The sequence below is a fragment of the Ptychodera flava genome, chromosome 12 (assembly GCF_041260155.1).
Source record: "Ptychodera flava strain L36383 chromosome 12, AS_Pfla_20210202, whole genome shotgun sequence".
Taxonomy (NCBI): domain Eukaryota; kingdom Metazoa; phylum Hemichordata; class Enteropneusta; family Ptychoderidae; genus Ptychodera; species Ptychodera flava.
Window position 1 is genome coordinate 8326037 of NC_091939.1, and position 23110 is coordinate 8349146.

Genomic DNA, 23110 nt, shown 5'->3' on the forward strand with positions numbered 1-23110 from the left:
TTTTGAATATGTCACATATATTGTACGGTCAGTATTTTCAATTCCTATTTGATATTTATTTTTTTCTCGTTTATTTATTTATTCGTTTGTTAGCTCACATTTGGTTATACCAATGTGAGGTTATCGTATAAGCTGAAGTTGATGGCGTCTGTATTTATGTGTGTATGTATGTATGTATGTATGTACGTACAGTATGTCCGTCAACATCAAAACACGCGAACCACTGCACGTTTCAGCTTGGTATTTGGTGTGTGGATGCATCCTGGGCTATAGATGGGATTTTGTTCAAATGAAGTCTGCGTTGCCAAAATTATGCAAATGAGCTTACAAAATGTGAAAATGGTCAAGAATCAATAACTCAAGAACCGCTGTTTGATTGCTTTGAAAATTTGTGTGCAAGTACCTTAGGTGAACCTTATATAGTTTTACAAATATTGTGAAGATATCCTTAATTTTGTATTTTTGCTGAATTTTTTGGTGATTTTTCTCATTTTCAGTAAAAATTCTTCTTCTCTGAAACTGCCAGCCCAATCGCTGCCAAATTTGGGTTGGCTTTTTGCAAGGGTGTTACTCTTCTAATTTGTTGAAATTATGACAAAATTGGGAAAATTACTATTTTGGAGCAATTTTGTCATTTTTGGTCAAAAAATCTTAAACAGTATTTTCTTTTTAAAGCCCCTGGACAGACAGCTTTTATATTTGGTACACAGATGTACAGAGATGACAATTGTCCTGAAATATACAAATTTGTATTTTCAAGACAATATTGCCATTTTTGCTACAGAAAACTTGTTCTCAAAATTACTTGTTTGATGTTCTCAAAATTACTTGTTTGATAGCTTTGTAATTTGGTATAAAGTCCTGAGGGATGTTATTAGATAAATTTTCTGCTCAAAGTGTTGGGAAACCCCCAAATTTGTATATTTTAGGTAATTTTCTCAGTTTATGACCTTAAATGACCTACAGCAACCCAGGATATGTTGTGAGACAGTTTCGAAGGCTGTGAACATAATTTTGTCATATTCGGTATCAATTTGTAGGAAAATTTGATCCAGAAAAGAAAGCTGAGGTGAATTTTTTCATTGCAGACAAATATTTGCAACTTTTCTATGTAAGGCACACAAGAACTGATGAGAAATTTGGATCCAGGATAATTCCAGATATTGTAATCACCGCCCACAGTGGAAGGCATTTCACTATCTTTGACTAACTTAAGTGCTGTTTACATTGGAATGCATTAATTAAAAAATCCCCAAGGTTGTAAATACATTTCCTGTCATCTTGTGCAGCTGGCCTTTTGTAATACCAAGTGGTGGAACATTTGATATTCAGGAGGGGGAGGGTCTAGAAGATTGATGAGGTAGCATTACTTTTATACCAGATCCCTTGTACATGTTTTTGCCCACTCCCACTTTTTCTTTTTATCAAGCCTTCTCTGTCTATTTTTTGTTGTTGACATTTGCTTATGTATTTAGGATCTGCTTGTCCCATTGCTATAGAAGTTGATATGCATGTTCCTAAAGATGACCTCCAGTACCTAAGTTGGAGACCTTATTTGCTTTTGTCATTCTTGTTTTTTCCTGGTTTAAACATTTCTTGAATGGACTAATTCAAACCGAATGTGAGCACATAGTGTCCTTGACGGAATTTTTTATATATGTGTTTGGGTTTCTGTTGGTTTATTTGTTTATTTATTTGCCATTTATCTATTACTTTATGTTTTTGTTTGATTCGTTGGTCATTTGTTTTAGTTTATTTATTTGTTTGTTTGGTTGATTTTTGTTTTTCATGTTTGTTTGTTTATCCCCCTTCCCTGTGGTCCAACATCCGCACCACTCCTATTCAACGGGAGTAGGAATCATGTATAAAGTTAGCAAATCAAAAGCGCGGTTTTGAATAGCTCCTCCACACGAAGAGTCACTAAGCAAATTGGAAAGCTGCTAAAGTCAAGTCCATATCAACACTATACAGTAGTGGAGTGACTCAAAAAATGTAACTGAAATATAGTATTCAAAATTAGGTAAACCGCCATAGAATGTGAGGCAGGGATTATACCCTACAGTGTGTTTATGAGCCCTTTTCCACTCAACAAACTACCCTACTCTATCTCTCTCCCCAATCACTCGGGACATTGAATCGCTGTGGATCCAAAACACACACACACACACACTCTCTCTCTCTCTCTCTCTCTCTCTCTCTCTCTCTCTCTCTCTCTCTCTCTCTCTCTCTCTCTCTCTCTCTCTCTCTCTCATACTCAGCACGATCACAAATCAAAGTTTCGGTAGGCTTAATTTAATTCTTTGAAATTCCCACTATGCAAGTGTAATATTTACTTCTTTTTGAATGAAAAGAATATTTTCACATCTGGCCCTATCATATTCGATCGAATTCTCTAATGGAGCTTTGACTGAATACGACAAAGGCTTACCACAAAGTATTTGATATAATAAGGCGGACATAATTGAGTGTTTTCACCTCAAGACAGTCCCTCACTAACGCCACGTTTCGCCAAAAACAAACGATTGTACGGTGAAATATCTGTACAATAAAGGTTCAAAGCCTTAATAGATTAAGTGAGGAAATGATTATTGAATAACAAACTGAAAATGCTGCAAAAATGCCACAATCGTATCTCAAAATATCGCGGTTGCCTCACCTGTTACAATCGTTCATCATCATTATGTCTGACAACAAGGGAATTATATGATACAATGTATGTATATTTCTTCATTATTAATTTCTCATTCAAGAATTATTTTCGAAAGTGAATGTACATGACATGAATCGAAAAGTTGATTATCAGGATAAGAACAATAACATTAAACCTTTCTTTGAAACCAGAAACAGTTACATGTAAAACTCACAATCTCGAGCACATACAAAATACGATGGATTACGTGCAGCAGCAAGACTAATTGGAGAATCCTTGGGTAGTGTTTTGAAATTTCATATCAATTGCAAAAATATGTCGATATTTTCTCCGATTAGTTTCTTTGGAGATCGATCTCTTTCTGTTTGTTTGTGCATAATATAAGGTTCATGGAGACTGGTCGGTAGTACGATTGATTAAATTGATCGTCAAATGTGTTGATGTTACTCAGAAAAAAAACAATTTAACAAAGTGACTGGAAAAAAGTATTGCATGATTCGATATTATGGACCAGAGTAAAATACAACGTATATCTTTTATCAGAAAAAAAAAAACCGCAAAAGTGTTTGACAGCTGAGAAAATAGGCTACAGGATAGTCGATGAACACAACAAACAGCCCATCCTGGTATAGAAATCACACAACTTTATCTTCGATGACGAATCAAACAGCATCTAGCCGTTGAAAGAACAGTGTTCCTGGCATGTTAAGTAGACCGGAACCACTTGACATGCCGTCATATAGTTCACACACAGAGATGGTTAGTTGAGGCAGAAATGCAAAGCTACCGCACTGTTCCATTGTCGCACACAGCATTGCGCACTCGATCGGCGTATTCTCATCTATGGCAGTGTTGAAGATTGGAAAAGAGTCTGTCATCAATGTAAACTTGTCTTCGATTAGGACAAAGGTATTATAAAGTACTTTGGTTGACGAGCTAGATGCATCGGTAGTTGACGCTGTTGATTGGGATGTAGTCGGCAGGCTTGTTGTTGATTGCGTGGTAGTTGATCGGCTAGTTGTTGGCTGGTTAGTTGTTGATTGGCTTGTTGTTGGTTCAATGGTCGTTGATTGGCTAGTTGTTGGTTCAATGGTCGTTGATTGGCTTGTTGTTGGTTCACTGGTCGTTGATTGGCTAGTTGTTGGTTCACTGGTCGTTGATTGGCTAGTTGTTGGTTCACTGGTCGTTGATTGGCTAGTTGTTGGTTCAATGGTCGTTGATTGGCTAGTTGTTGGTTCACTGGTCGTTGATTGGCTTGTTGTTGGTTCACTGGTCGATGATTGGCTGGTTGTTGGTTCACTGGTCGTTGATTGGCTAGTTGTTGGTTCACTGGTCGTTGATTGGCTAGTTGTTGGTTCACTGGTCGTTGATTGGCTAGTTGTTGGTTCACTGGTCGTTGATTGGCTAGTTGTTGGTTCACTGGTCGTTGATTGGCTAGTTGTTGGTTCACTGGTCGTTGATCGGCTAGTGGTTGGGCGAGTTGTCTGTGTGGTAGTGGTTGACATTGTCGTTGTTTCTGAAATTTGAAAAACATTTATTATTTTTCCAACAAGAAAATGCATGTGTTATTTAAAAACAGCTTAACAACAATTAAAGACAAAAAATATACTTCAAGATAAAAATCGAAATATTGTGTTTATTCATTTCATTTGGTTTCTGGGATTTTATTTCTATGTAAGAGATATATGTGGCTAGGGCGCTGTTTGTGATCATGATTTGTCCTGCGGGAAAATAATTAAGGTTAAGGATCTTTGAACTAATTGTTATATTTAAATCACATTACTGACATTTTGTCTTTTCTCGAAATGTCCGTTTTTTCAGACCACTCTTTGTATTTTCTTGTTTGCCAACTTACGCTTACTTAGACAAGGCACTCCACGTTTAAAGTGAACACATTTCAGACATTGAGGTGTAACCCCTTCGAATGATGCACATTTTAAAAGTATGAACCAATTTTCTGCTTCACCCCACATTTTATGACGTTGTCGCAGTCACTTAAGATGTTTTTGTTGGTACAGTGTAGCTCCATGAGTGTCAAACAATTAATAGCGTTACATAGACTTCAAAACATGAAATATATGCCAGCATATTGTCAAGATCAAATTCGAAGCCTGGGCTTAAATGGACGTGTTCTTGTGTACATCACAAGTCGTGATGAGCATCTGAATAACACGGCTCAAAGTTCTGTGGTGAGCATATGAAGTAAGAGACAAGCAAACAAAAAATATATAAATATATATATATATATATATATATATATATATATATATATATATATATATATATATATAATATTTATATATATATATATATATATATATATATATATATATATATATTGTTTGTTTGTATATATATATATATAAACAAGTATAAAATAATGACATAAAAAACAGAGAAATATTTCTCCTAATTTGGTCGATTATACAGATAGAAGAATAGAAAAAGGCGAAACTTGCAAGATGAAAGACAATAAAAAAACTAGTGTACGGATCGCCTTACCAAAACTATCATATTCGCAAATAAAGTTTTGAATATGCGTACATCCACAGTCGTTCCAATTGTACCCCATATTTACACTCATTTCGACGCATGGGCCATCCCCGTTTGGTTCATTGGACCCTTCGTTCCACGAGGCGTAAACCGTGTAAGACCCGTCGGTCCATTTGAATCCTCTATCATTCATACCAAGCCAGTACTTTGGGATTGCACTCTGAAATAAATGGGTAAAACACGATTGGAACTAATTTGGGATAATTGGATCTGCGTATTTTTCAAATTTCTCAAAAGTGTTAGATGACCTATAGCTGATTGTTGCAATATTACAAATTACTCATGAAAAAAAGAAAAGCAGATAAGCCTACATTTGCAGCAGAAACCGACATTACTTCACCATCCAATTATCCCAAATTAGTTCCAATCGTGTTGTACAAAATAAACTGGTGATCAGGAACGCCACTATGTGACGTAAAATCATGATGGTCAAATGTGGTCACATGAACGTAAGCATGAATGACGGCAAGATTGTTAGTGGGTAATTGTGGATAGGTGATTGATTACATCATGTGAGGTAAAAAGACCTCCATGTTTACATTGAGTGACAGAGTTGATGAATATCGGTTTATTGCAATCTCGCGTGTAGAACAGACAGAACACGCATGCGTAGTTAAATATAGTCATCTACGCGAATGCCAAGACTTACGAAGTCATACGAAGTCATACAGGAAGACTTTAATTTACACTTTACTTGTTAATCAATGTGAATACGAATCGCATAATTATACACATCCAAGTCAACCAACCTGCCTTCTCATTCGCTCATTTACTCACTTTATCACCTAGCTTCTCTTTGTTTTACTTTCTCGCTTATTTGCTTGCTAGCCTATCTACCTACCTACTTACGTATCCACCTACCTACTTACCTACCTACTTACTTACTTACTTGCTTATTTACTTACTTGACTGACTGACTGACTGACTGACTGACTGGCTTGCTTGCTTGCTTACTTACTTACTTACTTACTTACTTACTTACTTACTTACTTACTTACTTACTTACTTTTACGAGCATTCGATCATATGCACATGTACAGAGACCACGGAACCATAAACAAGGTCGGATGAAAATGAGAAACATCACTATCCGCTTGTGTTGAGGATGTCGCTCATTTATTCAAAACTGCGAAAACTAGCATATCTAATATTGTAAGAAAAGCACCTCCTTGTACATTTAAAGGGATACAGCCGTCGGAACTGCGCTCAAAGGTCGTATGGGAGCCACACGATCTATGTAAACACTGTATCCAAGGTACGATGGTGAAAGTTTAAACATGTCTGTCATAATCTACATCGTATAATTTAAATGTTGCAGCTATGATGATGAGATGCATCTAGATATCGTGCTCGAAATACATTGTTTGTAAACAATAAACTTGCACAGGTGCAGTTCCGAAAGGTTTCCCTTTAATGAATGAATGAAGGCCCGTCTCTATGCAGACAAAGCCGAGGCAATAATTTATACATGTAATTTTGAAATATTTTTCTCCGTTTACCTTTCCACCAGCAAAATAATTCTGTTCATCTTCACTGTCAATGATCAATAGGTTTCCTCCGAGGTTTTGGCATTTCATCTTTGCGCTCTCCCAGTCCTCAGATGTAGAACCTTGCTTATAACACTTTCCATTGAACTCATGTTCATTATTTAAACAGCCTGATATTAGATGGAAAATATTCAAAAAATGTCAACTTAAAGATTTACCGCCGTAAGATCAAATAGACAGTAAACTTGAGAGGGTTTAATCTTGTGAGAGAACGTTTGAGTGTTTGCTCCCGCAAAAGGTCTGCAAGAAATTTCGGATTCAGAATAAATGGTGTGAGGAAAACTGGCAACCATGTTGACTTTGGACAGCATTTCGGTCTGAATCACCCAGCAATGGGTTGCCTTTGTCCACACGCCGATAAATTAGAAGACAAAAGGACGCGAAGCTATGGCGGCGTTCATTGTGTAAGCACAGGGGCTCAGAAGTGGCTATATAAGTCAATATTACAGCGTTTTTCTTTCTTATTCAATGTTAAAAATAAACTAGCTGAAGAGCACAACACTTGTGTAGCTGTCTTTTGTGTAGCTTGTATTGGCATATATAGTGCGCCCTCAATAGGGAGTGTGATCATATGTAAATGCGACCTTTAGTTCCGTGACTTCCCTCTCCATATGGCCGGCCATGCGTTCAGACGTCGCTGTGTTTACTTACGTCGGTGTGTTTACTGTACTAATTTATTAGTACAGTGAGCATAGCGAGGACAGGAAGTAGGCATGGCTAGAGGTCACGGAACTAAAGGTCGCATTTACATATGATCACACTCCCTATTGAGGGCGCACTATATATGCCAATACAAGCTACACAAAAGACAGCTACACAAGTGTTGTGCTCTTCAGCTAGTTTATTTTTAACATTGAATAAGAAAGAAAAACGCTGTAATATTGACTTATATAGCCACTTCTGAGCCCCTGTGGTGTAAGTGGACACCAAACAGGCAACACGCGGGCACACGCTCCAGAAAATGCCACTTTTTAGTTTTCCCCGTCCGCAAAAAAGCAGACAGACTGCTAAGCGGTCAGCGCGAAGTTGCTGCCGATCGAACTCTGTGGTTAGGTTCAAAATCTAACGCGACTTGAAGACCATTTTTTAGGAAATTCGAGCGTTTGTGGTGGGGAATCAATGACTGTTGGCGATTTGAACCGACCGTCAATCAAACGTTTGTATAAACTCTGTTTGCAGGATTAGCAAAAGGTGACAAAAGGTTGAGATCAGTTTGTGTAATTAATGTAATAGAAATCAAATATCTTACAGGCCAAGTGTTTGACTGCATGGGAGGAGAACTCCACTAATGCGAGAACCTGGGATTGAAAAGTGCGGCTTTAAGGTAGATCGCGTCCCGGGGACAGATATTCTGACTCTCAAACTTCCACAATTCTCTTCTGATATACCACTTGTGGGAGTCCATTTTAAAGCTCTTGGTGTAAGAAAACTTTTCACCGGCTTAGTTATTCGAAAAATGAAAATTTTATTTAGGGATGGCGGCCATTTTGAATTTTAAATATCGGTAAATCTTGAGTTATTTGTTTCTCTAATACCAAAATTTGCACGGTGACACCCGATTTTTAGGGCCTATCGGCTGGGCCACTATTGGTTTCATTGGGGTTTTTCCGCTTCTTCTTCCGTCAATTCTTTGCCAGCCTAGATCTGGAAAACCACTCCGTGCACAGTTCCCAAACTTTGCAGAGTGGTCAGGGCTAATGAGAAGTGGTGCACCTAACCTTGAATTTTAATTAGTCACGTGACCTGGCGGCCATATTGGATTTCATAAAAATCTGTAAATCACTATTATTACATGCCTCGGCGTTAGTGCAAATATGTGCATTGATTCGAATAGAAACATCCGGGGAGTTAGCGGGCGTGTAAACGATGTACTGACCGGTTTCCATAGTTACCCGGTCCGGTGAAGCCCTTCGACGTTTTCGATGTCAAAGTAGACGCTTAACGCTAGATGTAAAATATCAGTGCGCGCACTGCTATTTTGACTTTCGTTAAAATCTGTTTGATGCTGCTCGATAATGGTAAAATTGTTTGCAAATGCCCTGCATGTAACTAAATGTCATGTAACGTTAACTGTGAAGAGGCATGTAATTAAAATATTATTGCCTGAATACATGGGTTTATGTGCCCTCGCAGCAGGAGACAATTTGCCCTCCTGGCGTCGGGCAAATTGTCACCTGCTCTCGGGCACATACACCCATGTATTCAGGCAATAATATATACTACTCAAAAACCACAGGGCAAATCATCACCAAATTTGATGTGTGGCATGCTTGCACTTTGCCCTTTAAACTTGACCAATAAAATTCTTAGCGGTCACGTGACCTTGGCCGCCATATTGGATTTTGCGAAAATCGTGATTTAATCTTTAAAAATCTTCTTCTCCAGAACCAACACATCGATTCAACTGAAATTTTACATGTAACATCTCTTTCAAGTTTGCGAAAGGTGTTTGGATCGGTCACGTGGTTTGGCCGCCATATTCGATTTTGCGAAAATCGTGATTTAATCTTTAAAAATCTTCTTCTCCAGAACCAACACACCGTTTCAACTGAAATTTTACATGTTACATGTTAAGTGCGATCTCTTTCAAGTTTGCGAAAGGCGTTTTGATCGGTCACGTGATTTGGCCGCCATATTGGATTTTGCGAAAATCGTGATTTAATTTTTAAAAATCTTCTTCTCCAGAACCAACACACCAATACGACTGAAATTTTACATGTAACATCTTAAGTGTGATCTCTTTCAAGTTTGCGAAAGGCGTTTTGATCGGTCACGTGATTTGGCCGCATATTGGATTTTGCAAAAATCGTGATTTAATCTTTAAAAATCTTCTTCTCTGAAACCAATACTCTGGTTGAACCGAAATTTAAGCTTTGCTATCATGTCATTCATCTTTGACCTAATTCAGCATATTTTAGACAATGCAACATGGAAACACCTTGACTTATCTGCATGTCTACTTGTACTTATCAATTGCTGATCGCTGCCATGGGCGCCACCAAGGTTGCTTGCAGCTTTAATTATTCTTGGTTTAGTAGGAGCATAGCTGAAAGTTTCATTGAGGAAAGTTTGAGCAAAAGTGTAAGTCTTTCACTTTCGAGGTGCATACTACCTTAACTAATTTCCCACTTTGTATACAGTGTGTGTAAACAATGAATCATTCTGGTTTATAGGCGAAAATCTACATTCAGAGAAAATGTCAAAAACAGTGCTTCACTGAGGGATGATATATAATACAGATTTCAAAACTATCGGACACAGACACAGACACAGGCAAATAACAAAACTTGCTGTTCCATACCGATGAGGGACGGGACATAAATTACAGGGGGGGGTGGGGGTGGGCCGGTGTTTTTCGAAACACCGCTGCGTCAAAAATAATGACCCTTCAAAAGTTCATGCACAAAAATTAGTGACCCTCCCCTTATCCGTGCATGAAATTAAGTGACCCTCCCCTGTTACTCAATACCCCCCAAACAAACCCGCAATGCGTTCAAGACCTGCTTCTGACTTGCTATACTTTTGAAGTCCCCTCCCAAAAGGAAGGCAAAATGCGGCCGATATAACACTTTGTCCAAAAAATATCAAATCATATGTGTGTGATAATTCATGTAAATGTACTTTGCTTGAAGTGGCAGATAAAAAGTGCATGCATTTACAAAAAATGTAATTTTTAGATTTCATCGATAATGTCGATTCACTATGCATGGCAGCCTATGATGAAACTATGAATATTTTTTTACCAATACAAAACTAGGTAAATCTGTGCATTTATGTACACCTAATTATTAGTATTAATGTTCATGACTAGACTACAGTGGTTTCAAGTCTATGGTTGTGCAAGAAATTTGTTTTTGGAATTTCACTGAAATGTCCATTCACTATACATTGCAGCCTATGATGAAACTATGAATATTTTTTTTTAATACAAAACTAAGTAAATCTGTGCATTTATGTACACCTAATTATTAGTATTAATGTTCATGACTAGACTACAGTGGTTTCAAGTCAATGGTTGTGCAAGAAATTTGATTTTGGAATTTCACTGAAATGTCCATTCACTGTGCATGGCAGCCTATGATGAAACTATGAATATTATTTTTCCAATACAAAACTAGATAAATCTGTGCATTTATGTACACCTAATTATTAGTATTAATGTTCATGACTAGACTACAGTGGTTTCAAGTCTATGGTTGTGCAAGAAATTTGTTTTTGGAATTTCAGTGAAATGTCCATTCACTATGCATTGCAGCCTATGATGAAACTATGAATATTTTTTTACCAATACAAAACTAGTAAATCTGTGCATTTATGTACACCTAATTATTAGTATTAATGTTCATGACTAGACTACAGTGGTTTCAAGTCTATGGTTGTGCAAGAAATTTGTTTTTGGAATTTCACTGAAATGTCCATTCGCTATGCATGGCAGGCCTATGATGAAACTATGAATATTTTTTTTCCAATACAAAACTAGGTAAATCTGTGCATTTATGTACATCTAATTATTAGTATAAATGTTCATGACTAGACTACAGTGGTTTCAAGTCTATGGTTGTGCAAGAAATTTGTTTTTGGAATTTCACTGAAATGTCCATTCATTACGCATGGCAACCTATGATGAAACTATGAATATTTTTTTACCAATACAAAACTAGGTAAATCTGTGCATTTATGTACATCTAATTATTAGTATTAATGTTCATGACTAGACTACAGTGGTTTCAAGTCTATGGTTGTGCAAGAAATTTGATTTTGGAATTTCACTGAAATGTCCATTCATTACGCATGGCAACCTATGATGAAACTATGAATATTTTTTTACCAATACAAAACTAGGTAAATCTGTGCATTTATGTACATCTAATTATTAGTATTAATGTTCATGACTAGACTACAGTGGTTTCAAGTCAATGGTTGTGCAAGAAATTTGATTTTGGAATTTCACTGAAATGTCCATTCATTACGCATGGCAACCTATGATGAAACTATGAATATTTTTTACCAATACAAAACTAGTAAATCTGTGCATTTATGTACACCTAATTATTAGTATTAATGTTCATGATTAGACTAGAGTGGTTTCAAGTCCATGGTTGTGCAAGAAATTTGATTTTGGAATTTCACCGAAATGTTGATTCACTATACATTGTAGGCTAAGAGGAAACTACAAATAACTCATAGGTTATCTGATCCTAAATTGTTATTCAAAAGTTGTTCGACCTGAAGCTTCCAGTTGTTATTGATGATATTTTGCACTATTCTGATTAGTTTGTATTCTGTCAATGTCCTCAAAAAATGAAAAATGTACATACAGTTTCATGAACATTTGACACCGACCTACCCCAATGTATTGTCAATGGGAGAATGATATCAAATAAGTGATCTCCCAAATTGTTATTTAAAGCGTCATTATAGGGGACAGGTTATATGTACAATAGAGGAGTTGGATAAGTAGAAATCATGACAACTTAAATCAATGTGGCTGCTTGGATCATCAATACATTTAATTTACTTATTATACCCTTAAACTTGCGCCCGAAGGGCGCGCCGAAAATGGAAATGACAGAAAATGAAAGTGCCAGGAGGTATGTTTTCTTTTTTCAGTATTCCATATTCTTTAATACGTGCACATGCAATTTCAGCTTTGATGCATAAAAAAAGGTGACCCTCCCCCATAGGCTTGCACAAAATTTTATGACCCTTCAAAAATGCTTGCGCGAAAAATGGCGACCCACCCCCAAAAAACACCGGCCCACCCCCCCCCCCCTGTAATTTGTGTCCAGTCCCTGAGGTGATATCTTGGAAAACCTGTATCAGTTAAATGACACTGGAAAGCTAACGCGACCATCAACACGCAATCTTGCAAAGCCTTTGTCGTGTTCTTAGTCGGAAAATGGCACACATAAGCTTTTTTTCTCTTTTGGCAACTTGGAATTATGAAACCATACTTTTAACACCTCAAATCAGTCAAAGGACCCGATTGCCTGTCTGCGTTCATGAAAGTTGGAAATTTGGACAAGGGCAAAAGTGAAAATTTCCTATTTTGGAACTCTGCTAACCAAAACAGTGGAATACGATTGAAATGACCCGTTACAGTTTTATTTTGGAATGACAACAGACGTAAGTCTATAACCGTAACGAGCTAGAAGCCACTTCGACCATCTATGCTTACATCTATCATGTGACAAGATTCAGGACCAGTGAGAAGTAGTCGTGAATCGCACATTGTGTACTCAATAGTTTTGTGGATTGATTTCTTGATAGCATTGGCATTCTGCGTGCCATTTGATTGTATCCGGTATCTCTAACTTTCTTTTTCGTACTCCACACGCTAAGTTGACAGAAATCAAATGCACAGACCCATCACTGCATTCCTTTTGAACTATATTTCAAGATTTTCAAGGCAAAAAGAACTTACCAGAGCCACCATCTCTTTCACAGATATACTTATAACTACCGGTGCATGAGCCGATCTTCCACTGAGAGATGAAACTGGGTGTGAAAACACATCCGTACGGGCGATAAGGTTCAGAACCGCCGTACCACTTTGTGTACACGGGTTGCGTATCATCAATCCAGTAGTTGTTCTGACCATGCGCGCCGACCCAGAAGTTAGACTCATGGTTGTCCGTTGCGATGGCTTGAAGTAAGAAGTCATGCTCGGATTGGTCATTCACCTGGATCAGGTATCCCCCTTGCTGTTGGCACGTGTCCCTGGCATCTTCCCAGGTCTGTGCATTGTTGACAATGAACTCGTAGCACGAATCAATGTAAGAGTGGTGCCCAGGTAAACACAGACCTGAAATAACTCACATGTGACCTTCTGAGTCGTCTTTCCGAATTCTCAAAACAGTTCAGTTGCACGTGTTAAGGTTGTTTGACACTCCTTTACAATTTCGTTTTACATTAAATGAGAGAGAGAGAGAGAGAGAGAGAGAGAGAGAGAGAGAGAGAGAGATTCCCCGTGGCCCTCGTATGCTTCAGCTGGGAACCCATTCGGAAAGAGGGAGAGAAGTTTTCGAATGCAACTCTAAAATGTAAAAGAGACGAATAGTGTAAGCATGCGAAGTTACTGAATAAAACGGATTGTAGAGAGAGAGAGAGAGAGAGAGAGAGAGAGAGAGAGAGAGAGAGAGAGAGAAACTAGTATCTACTGCAATCCAACGTTCTGAAAATTTGTACTTACCTGACAGTTCTTTAAGAAAGCAAGCCTGCCAAAAGATTACGTACAGCAGATGTACGTGCATAGCGTCCCGGTGTTTACGGAACCAATCATGCAATTAAATCATACCCGAACGTTTCCTACCGTTCACTGCTATTTGTGTTCATCGATTAAAAACTGTTGCCCTACTTCAATGAAAATAATCTCTCTTTTTTCCGGCAGAAATCAAACCACAAACTTGTCTTCTATTATTCTTGAGTTATCGATTTTAGGATAAGCCCTGAATATCAAACAACTCCAGGACCGAGTTACTTTTCGACAGAATCAATCAATGCCGATTGCTTTTAGTCAGTAAATTTGTTTTTCTATTTCACGATCAGTCCACCTGATAGATGTTTCCACCGAGTCAACATTCACCAACAATCAGATTGAAGACAAGGCACAATTTTCCCGCCTACATTCCTATCTCTTGGCAGTATGGTTGCTTTCTGAATATATTGGTATTGTCCTCTGCTTGTTATTAGAAAATATGTTTTTTTATAAGGTTTCTGCAGGAAATTAGAATATTTCAATCAATGAAGTTGTTTACAAGCGTTTATCCACTCGTTTGCTCGTTAGAACTGTGTGGTGAAGTCTGGCAGGCAAAAACTGTGCGATATTGACGATACTCTCTCCTTCAATTTTCCCGTAAAAAAACCATGACTGTCCCCGTCTCAGCAACCTTTTCAAAGAATAGTTGTTATAATCAAAGTTGTATATCGAACAATGGCAGGAAAAAAGCTACTTTTTTAGATAAAAGCTTATCAGTTTAGACTGCTGAGTCAATAATATTGTTTATGAGACTAAAGTAAAAGGTAAAATTGGTCGATGAAAGTCAATAAAGTATTTGAATTGGATTAAATTGATTCAGAATTGTTATCAACTTTCCTTCTCGTCATCATTTTCAAGAGGAGTGGAAGAAGATCGAAATAATAACACCTTTTCATAACGTTATATCTCTCTAAAACAGCCTGAAACATGTGCTTTTTATTATTTTAAGACATCATACAGAGCCAGTTCAGTGGTCGCTAGCATTTTCTCGCATTTGGTCATTTTGTTTCCTCACGCAAAGCTAGACAATAGTCAGCCTACATTCTTTGTCCATTTACAGGTGGGAAGAGTGCCTATCAAAAATGTAACAGTTAATTATTTCTTTGATGTTTTCTCAGTTTGGGTTTTAGAACAATAGTGTTGTAACATGCCTCATGTGTGCCGGTGTGCTTTTCAGACTATCTAATGTATTCGATCACTTCGCTTCTCATGGAGCAGATAATAATAGCGTGACACGATAGACTACACCTCGACCGGCAGTCTTCAGACTGAAGGCCTTAGCCCTAGTATGGTGCTGTCGACGAGACAATATAGCCCTGACACTGTAGCCATATGCACGTCACGGTCCTACTAGGGTTCTTCAAAAATCTCGATATTTTAACGATCTAAGTAACTGCAGCCCTAGCGAGAAGAACCATTGAGTATTTGTCCACCCCCTCTTGTTGGTTAGAGACGACATGGTGGAGAATCCGGGTAAACTTTTTCACGAGAAGAAAGTAACTGACTGAAGAAAAAAGGACTCAAAATGAAAAAAGAACGAACATTATAAAAACATTTATACTTGTTTTTTCATAACTGTAGCTTGTCTTAAGTGTTTGTATCAGCTGTTGAGTGACACATTAAAGAGGCACTCCCACTTGGTAACATTTTTAAAACACATTATTTTAATGCCAACGGTCGATATTTGACGTGGCGACTCCGCGCGGATCGCGAGATATCGAGAAAAACATGTCATTTCCCGAGCGTATTTTTCACATCCCGAAGTTTTCCGATCGTTTCTGGTTATGACCCGAAATCCCCCGAAAGTGTGTTGTTGTGCTGATTGACGATATTCTAAGGAGTCCAAAAACGTTCGAATGACGCAATTAATTTACATCCTACTGCGATGACTTTATATACATCATTATCAATACCTTTACCTCTGGTAATTCTTTTTTAAAACTTCTCCTTAGTGTTTGTCGTTTTCATTATTCTCAATCAGTTGTTTAAACAATACCACATAGATATCAGTTTTTACGTGTAAAATATTAGTTGCCTCTGATGACTACATTTTGTCGTCTGCCACACAGTTACGCGTGGTTCGATACATAGCGGCCGCGGCGTGTGGTATGCGCGCATACCACGCGGCGGCCACTATGCATACTATGTAGTAACCGCACCTATCTGTGCTAGTCACCTATGCGAATTCTGGTGGAATCAGCAAACTTTGTTTTTCGGTTTTTTTGAGTCAGTAGGACTCGGCTTTCTCCCATGGGACATGACCGCTCACCGACGAGAGTGGTACTGCTGTGGCGTACAGCAGCGTCAGCGTAGACTCGTACTCCATAGCTTAGTTGACAATGGCCCGAGTGCCAAACGTTCTATGTTCGGAAGCTGAATTCAGGTGGGCCACCGGAATTCAAACTTTACAGTGATTTTACGACTTATCCGGACACCAAACTTGCTAATTACCCAGCAACTTCGCTGATGATATTGAGACTTTGATCAGTAATTACCAAAGCACTTCGGTAATTCACCTCAAACTTGATACTTGATCTGGCTGCAGTAACTCCATGGGTGGCAAAGTGGAAACACAGACACCGACATCTCAGTGCAATACAGTGATAGCATAAACCAATTAGAGACATGAGTTTGCACTCAAAGTTTTCAACAGTGTACCCATACAAAAGATTGCTGAACAAAGAGATGAAAATGGCACAGGACAAATACAAATTGCATTGCAGTTAACCTGCCCACTGCACCAAAAAGATCTCTGTAATTTCAATGGACATCATGTCTGATTGAACAGTCCTACTTATATACTTTTCGTGTTTTCAATTCGTGCTGATTTAGGCACAATTATTGAACACCACTCAAACTTTCAATCTCTTTCCTAAATCGACTTACACCTGAAGAAATTGAAAAGGAAGCTAGAATACAGAAAAGATTTTCAATCTCTCTATCTTCATGAACGGGCATTCCTCGATCACATTTATGCTGATAGACAACCATTGCCAAAAGGCAGCAAAACTCAGCAACGATTCCGAGCTAAACTGACACAGTATTTCATATCCCTGCATCAAATGAAATTGAAAACACAATCCCATCAGTGACATTTGGTAAAATTTTCACATGAATCATATCTTGACATAAAAAAGTGAAACAAAGACGTCTTGTACTTTGCCGATCAACAGCACAGTGTGAACTGTGAAGTGGCATCTGCATTGCCTGCACGTAAAAGCAACTCACGTACCTCAGTATCAAATGGTCTGCATCTTATGAAAACAACAACTGGCAGTGAAAGTTGTAATAGTCACCGGTAAAAACTCTTCACAGATGAAAGGATGATTGCTTCAAATGAATGAAACTGCAGGTTTTAGAGGAGGAAAACCAATGGCGGATGCGCGGAGTGAAACTATTCTATTTAGGTGACGGAGACGGAGGGTCATACAATTATAAATAAACTGGATAATGTAGGATTTTCCTCACAATACTGTAACAGGAATTCCAATGTCAGCTTGTTTTAACGTTTGTAATAGTTTTTTCTGCTCTGAGAAAACTCTAACGACCCATTATACTCTCCTTTATACCTCTTGGTAGTTGAGTTTTACATGAAGCACGGATGAACAGCACACGTGTACATATGTTGGTTTTACTGAGGAATGCTGTTCAGTGGAATGCCAACCCTGTGGTCACAAATTAGTTTATGGCACTAGTATGATACTTATCAGTGACTTTGTATACACATTGTGTACCCCATGGAGCACTCATGCAGCCAGATCAAGTATCAAGTTTGAGGTGAATTACCAAAGTGCTGTGGTAATTACCGATCGAAGTCTCAATATCATCAGCGAAGTTGCTGGGTAATTAGCAAGTTTGGTGTCCGGATAAGTCGTAAAACCACAGTAACTTTTTTGAGGACATGTTTTTATCGATATCTCGCGATCCGCGCGCAGTCGCCATGTCAAATATCGACCGTTGGCATTAAAAAATGTGTTTTAAAAATGTTACAAAGTGGGACTGCCTCTTAATATTTGCTGCGATTTTATCGTGTGAGATCTCGTAGTGTGTAGATTAACGGCCGGTTCGACCATATTTCACCATTCAGTATGATAACGAAATATGAATTTGATCTACATTATGTTTTATTTTGAACTTTTCTTTGATTCTGTTACTATTTTGTTGCTATAAGATTACGAAAAATTCCAGTTTATCATACAGCTGACGGCAGAAAAAACTTATGATCCAAAAGGAGACGCCAAAAGCGCCATCTACACCCTACACGCTATTTATTAATTATAATATGCCGAAGCAGCCACATGTTTACCCGCCAAAGAAGCGACAATTAGGTTAATAGTGATCGATCGTGCATTTTATGATTTGAAATCAATTGTGCTTCAAATTTACTTTTGGCGAAATGTACTTTTTCAAAATCTTGACTGAGAAGACTGACGTACTATTTTGAAAACGAGGTCATTGTTTTATGAAAAAATCGGTCCACGTCATTATCCAAAAATGACGGGGACAGAAAGATGTCAAGATCCCGCCATTTTCTTTCATTTTTATGAAGCAGTCTTAAAAGTCGATATCGACGCTTAAAGCGAAATATTCAATACATTTCAACATATACCTCAAGAAAAAAGCATTCAAAGTTGCTCTACAGCCAATGTCTGATTTTATCGTTTTAATTTCAATGACGATGTCATATGAATACACGCATAGCTTGGAAAGTCATAAAGTATACAAGAGAACACATCACACAAAGCTAGACAACAGTCACATGCTTTGCCAATTTACAGGCGGGGAGAGTATGTCTGTCAGAAATGTAACTTCAGACAAAATATCATTGATTTTCCTCTGCTTGGGTTTTAGAACAATAGTGTTGTAACATGCCTTGTGCAGGCTGGTGTGCTTTTAAGACTGTCTAATGTATTCGATCACCTCGCTTCTGTATAAGAAGGATAGAATATCTCTCTCATGGGGCAGATAGTATTAACATGATACGATAGACTGCACCACGACCAAGAATATTTAGGTCAGAGGCCTGAGCCCGCGTCTGGTTCTGTCACAATAGAGTCTTGATACTTTAACTATATGCACGTCGCAGTCCTGGTGCCGTTCTTCAAAAATCTCGACATTTAATGACCGAAGCAATTGCAGCTGCAGCAAGAAGAACTATTAAGTATTTGCTCATCCCTCTCTTGTTGATGAGATATGACACTTGTGTGCACTTACAAGATGACCTATGTTAAAATGATTTCGGTTTCACGAGGGAAAGTTCAAAAATCACTGGAGGAGTTTCTTCCGTCTCCGGGTTCATGTCGTTGAATGAAGGCTGAAACTGTAAGTTTCTTATGGTGTTTCTATAAATATACGGAGCTTGATAATCGCATGATGCAAGCCATTGCTAATCAGAAAGTTGTAATTCGATTCAAAGAGCGTTTCGCCGTTGAAAGAAAAGCGTTTCTTGCGTGTTAAGCAGATCCGAACCACTTGAATCTCCGTTATACAGTTCACACACCGAGTTGGCTACTTGAGGCAGAAATGCAAAGCTGCCGCACTGTTCTATTGTCGCACATAGCATTGCACATTCGATCGGCGTGTCCTCGTCTATGGCGGCGTTGAAGATTGGAAAAGAGTCTGTCAACAATGCGGCCTTGTCTTCGACAAGGTCAAAGTAAGTAAACAACACTTTGGTTGACGAGCTGCCTGCATCAGTAGTGGATTGTGTCGAATGGGAGGTTGTTGGCCAGCTTGGGGACGGTTGGCTAGTTGTTAGATGTGTGGTACTTAAATGGCTGGTTGTTTGGTGGTTGGTAGTTGATTGGCTAGTTGTTAGATGTGTGGTACTTAAATGGCTGGTTGTTTGGTGGTTGGTAGTTGATTGGCTAGTTGTTAGATGTGTGGTACTTAAATGGCTGGTTGTTTGGTGGTTGGTAGTTGATTGGCTGGATGTCTCTGGACTTTGGGTCGGCGAAGTCGTTGTTTCTGTTTGAACAATAAATACATCAGATTATCATCAACGCAGCCAAGCTATAAATTCGATGCAAAAATAACACAAGAGAATGAAAAATCACAATTTTTCAGAGCTCAGATAATAATTGACGAATATTTCTGTTATTTTTTTCTCCGAGAATGTGTGATCAATTCGAACGGTATATCAAATTTATCCGTGCATAGGACCTGAGCGATTTGTCACGTGGTAACCGTAGTGTTAATCAGGTAACCTGAACACATGACGTCACCATAGGAACGAACTGACCGCGTTTACAGCCATCGATCGTTGAAGTTAATGTGCATGATGGTGCATTGCGTGTCTTTGTAAAAGTTCGGTGGTCATATCGACCATTCAAACAACGCAATACGACTTCCAGTTCCTTGTTAAATTTTAAATGATGAAGTTCATTGCCTAAACAGGGCTATTGTGTCTATGTGGTATTCCTAGATCTGATATTATGAGATTATTGGTATGACAGGAACGTTATGACTAGGTTTCGATAATGTCCAGGCACTTATGCTTCATGTGCCCATGATATAATTGACAAAATGGATAATCATATTTATCGTTTAGACACATCTGATAAATGGCTCAGGACAGTAACCTGTATGTTAAATAATACTTTTTTATACTCTAAGGGGTAACGAAGCACAACCTGTAGGAGAGTGCAGTTTTAAATGCGTCGATCCAGTTCCAAAGTCTCTTGTTAATATTTTTTATCAATTTTACGTAATCTAAATCACTTAGGATAAGCTTTAATCAGTGTTGCGACGTGTCGAGCATTTATATTCTTTGTACAGTGTGTGATATGTAAGTAGTCCATGGATATCTTATAATACGATAGAAACATATTGATATCACTCATTACAATGCTGTGGGAAGGAAAAAACATACATAAACGAAATAGACAAAATACAGGAATGGAAAAATTTCATAAAATGCAAAACAAGATGACCTCATAGGCTAATTGGAAACTGGCAAACAAAAAACCCAAGAAGTTCATCACACAAAGGTAAGCAATAGATTTACCGAAACTGTCATATTCGCAGATGAAGTTTTGAGAAAGTGTACATTCACAATCGTTCCAATCGTGTTCCATGGCTGCATTCATTTCGACGCATGGACCTTCTCCGTTCGGTTCATTAGAGCCCGTGTTCCACGCTGTGAACACAACGTCAGACCCATCGGTCCATCTGAACCCTCTGTCTTTCATACCGAGCCAGTATTGCGATGACGTCTGAAAGAAAGTCGTAAATGTAGCCGTGAAGAGTGACGCCATGATTTGAATTACCGCCGATTATGATACTGCATTATATGGGGATGAGTGTCTGATCACAGCAGCTGATAAATCAGTAGACGATGATATTCATTGACATATAGAAAGTTGATGGAAAAAGCCTGAATATCAATGGTTAATTGTGCATTTTTCTTTGAGACACACATATTACGCAACCAATAATGTTAGCTCTGCAAACAATCGTTCTAACGAAAGTTGTAAAAAATAGTTACATAAATATAGCATCGTACACCAAAAAATACTGAACATACATACATACATACATACATACATACATACATACATACATACATACATACATACATACATACATACATACATACATACATACATACATACTGTTATGTAGGTCATTTCCCCCACACTCATCATGACCTGAGTTCAATTAGTCTAGAACATTCTCAAGGTCACTGCCCTTGATGACCTCACAACCTTGAATTCAATTAGTCATGTTTGGAATGTTCTGGAAAGTTGATTAGTTGTGTAAGGGAGATAATTTTAGAACAGTAATTAGCATGTCAATAAAAGTTCTAGATTGTTCTTATATGCCTTTATAAAAGGGACGTGCACAGCTTCCAGTCAGACTTTTGGGATCGTGTCTCTTGTGTGTTACTAAACTCCAGCAGTAGTCATTCTCAAGACTTTTCAAGACCTTCACTGTCAACGCTGGATTTATACTGTGGACTTTGTGCAGCTTCAAGCCTGCAAGCCAAAGGACTGTTCATTCATCCGACTGACTGTTACAACTCTGAGTAACTGGAGCTTTGCCGTCCCAGCTGAGATAAGTAGTCTGTACACTTTAAAGCTTGTATTCTATCCCTAACTTAGCAATTAGTTTTATTTTTGTAATAAATTTTGTTTAAACGGAAACTGCTGAGTTCACCCTTTTGTTCGTTTTCTCTGCACGTAACAAAATTGGGGGCTCGTCCGGGATACGAATATTTTGAGCCGTTTGACAACATTTTGACAGCCTTTTCAAACTACTGTATACTGTGAACTCAGCGAAATTTAATCATGGCGGAATTTAAACCAGAGGAAATGGATGACCTTGATCAGGACACATTTGATTCCTCAGAAAAGACGACCTCATAACACTGGCCAATTTCCTCAAGGTAGAAGTTAAACGATCTATGCGCAAGCGAGAAATACAGTTCAAGATTGCAAAACATTTAGTTAAATCAGGCCATTTTGAGGAGTCTGCCTTAAAAGATTATGAGCCCGAGTCTACCTCTGAACTCAGAAAATTAGAATTAGAAATGCAGACAAATTTGGAGATCAAGAAACTAGAATTACAAATGAGAGAGAAAGAATTACAAATGGAAGAAAGACAGAGAGAGAAAGATAGGCAGGAAAGATTAGAAATGGAAGAAAGACAGAAAGAGAGGGAATTGGAAATGAAAGAAAAAGAATTGCAAATGGAAGAAAGACAAAGGGAGAAAGAAAGAGAGGAAAAAGAAAAGGAAAGAGAATTAGCAGAACACCGACTGCAGTTAGAAATGAGACGTTTAGAGCTTAGAAAGTCAGGAAAATTCTTCCCTTCAGACAATTTTGACATCACTAAGCATTTCAGGTTAGTTCCCCCTTTCCAAGAAAAGGATGTTGATAAATATTTCCTTCATTTTGAGAAAATTGCTCAGAGTTTGAATTGGCCTAAGGAGTCCTGGTCTATGCTTTTGCAGAGTGCTTTGGTGGGTAAAGCCAGAGAAATTTACATTCAGTTGTCAGTAGAGCAGGCTTCAAATTATGATTCTGTGAAGGAATTAATTCTCAAGGGCTATGAGTTGGTGCCTGAAGCTTACCGTCAGAAATTTAGGGATTGTGAGAAGGT

General features: G+C 38.2%; 1 protein-coding gene across 1 annotated transcript; it reads right to left on the minus strand.

The window, feature by feature from the left end:
• Positions 1-2280: 2280 nt before the first annotated feature.
• LOC139146017 (serine-rich adhesin for platelets-like) lies at positions 2281-14003 on the minus strand. The gene is made up of 5 exons (XM_070717465.1): positions 13943-14003; positions 13175-13555; positions 6703-6860; positions 5153-5363; positions 2281-4166 (listed from the first exon to the last, which is right to left on the minus strand). Exons 1-5 carry the CDS (start codon positions 14001-14003, stop codon positions 3313-3315), a joined length of 1665 nt encoding a protein of 554 aa, XP_070573566.1. The 3' UTR covers positions 2281-3312.
• Positions 14004-23110: the final 9107 nt, after the last annotated feature.

Excerpts from the sequence above, each read along its gene's own strand:
- LOC139146017 (XM_070717465.1), bottom strand. The coding sequence starts at position 14,003 with ATGCACGTACATCTGCTGTACGTAATCTTTTGGCAGGCTTGCTTTCTT. Across the intron at positions 13,556-13,942 it reads CTTTCTTAAAGAACTGTCAG|GTCTGTGTTTACCTGGGCAC; the intron begins GTAAGTACAAAT and ends GAGTTATTTCAG. Across the intron at positions 6,861-13,174 it reads TGAAAGAGATGGTGGCTCTG|GCTGTTTAAATAATGAACAT; the intron begins GTAAGTTCTTTT and ends ATCTAATATCAG.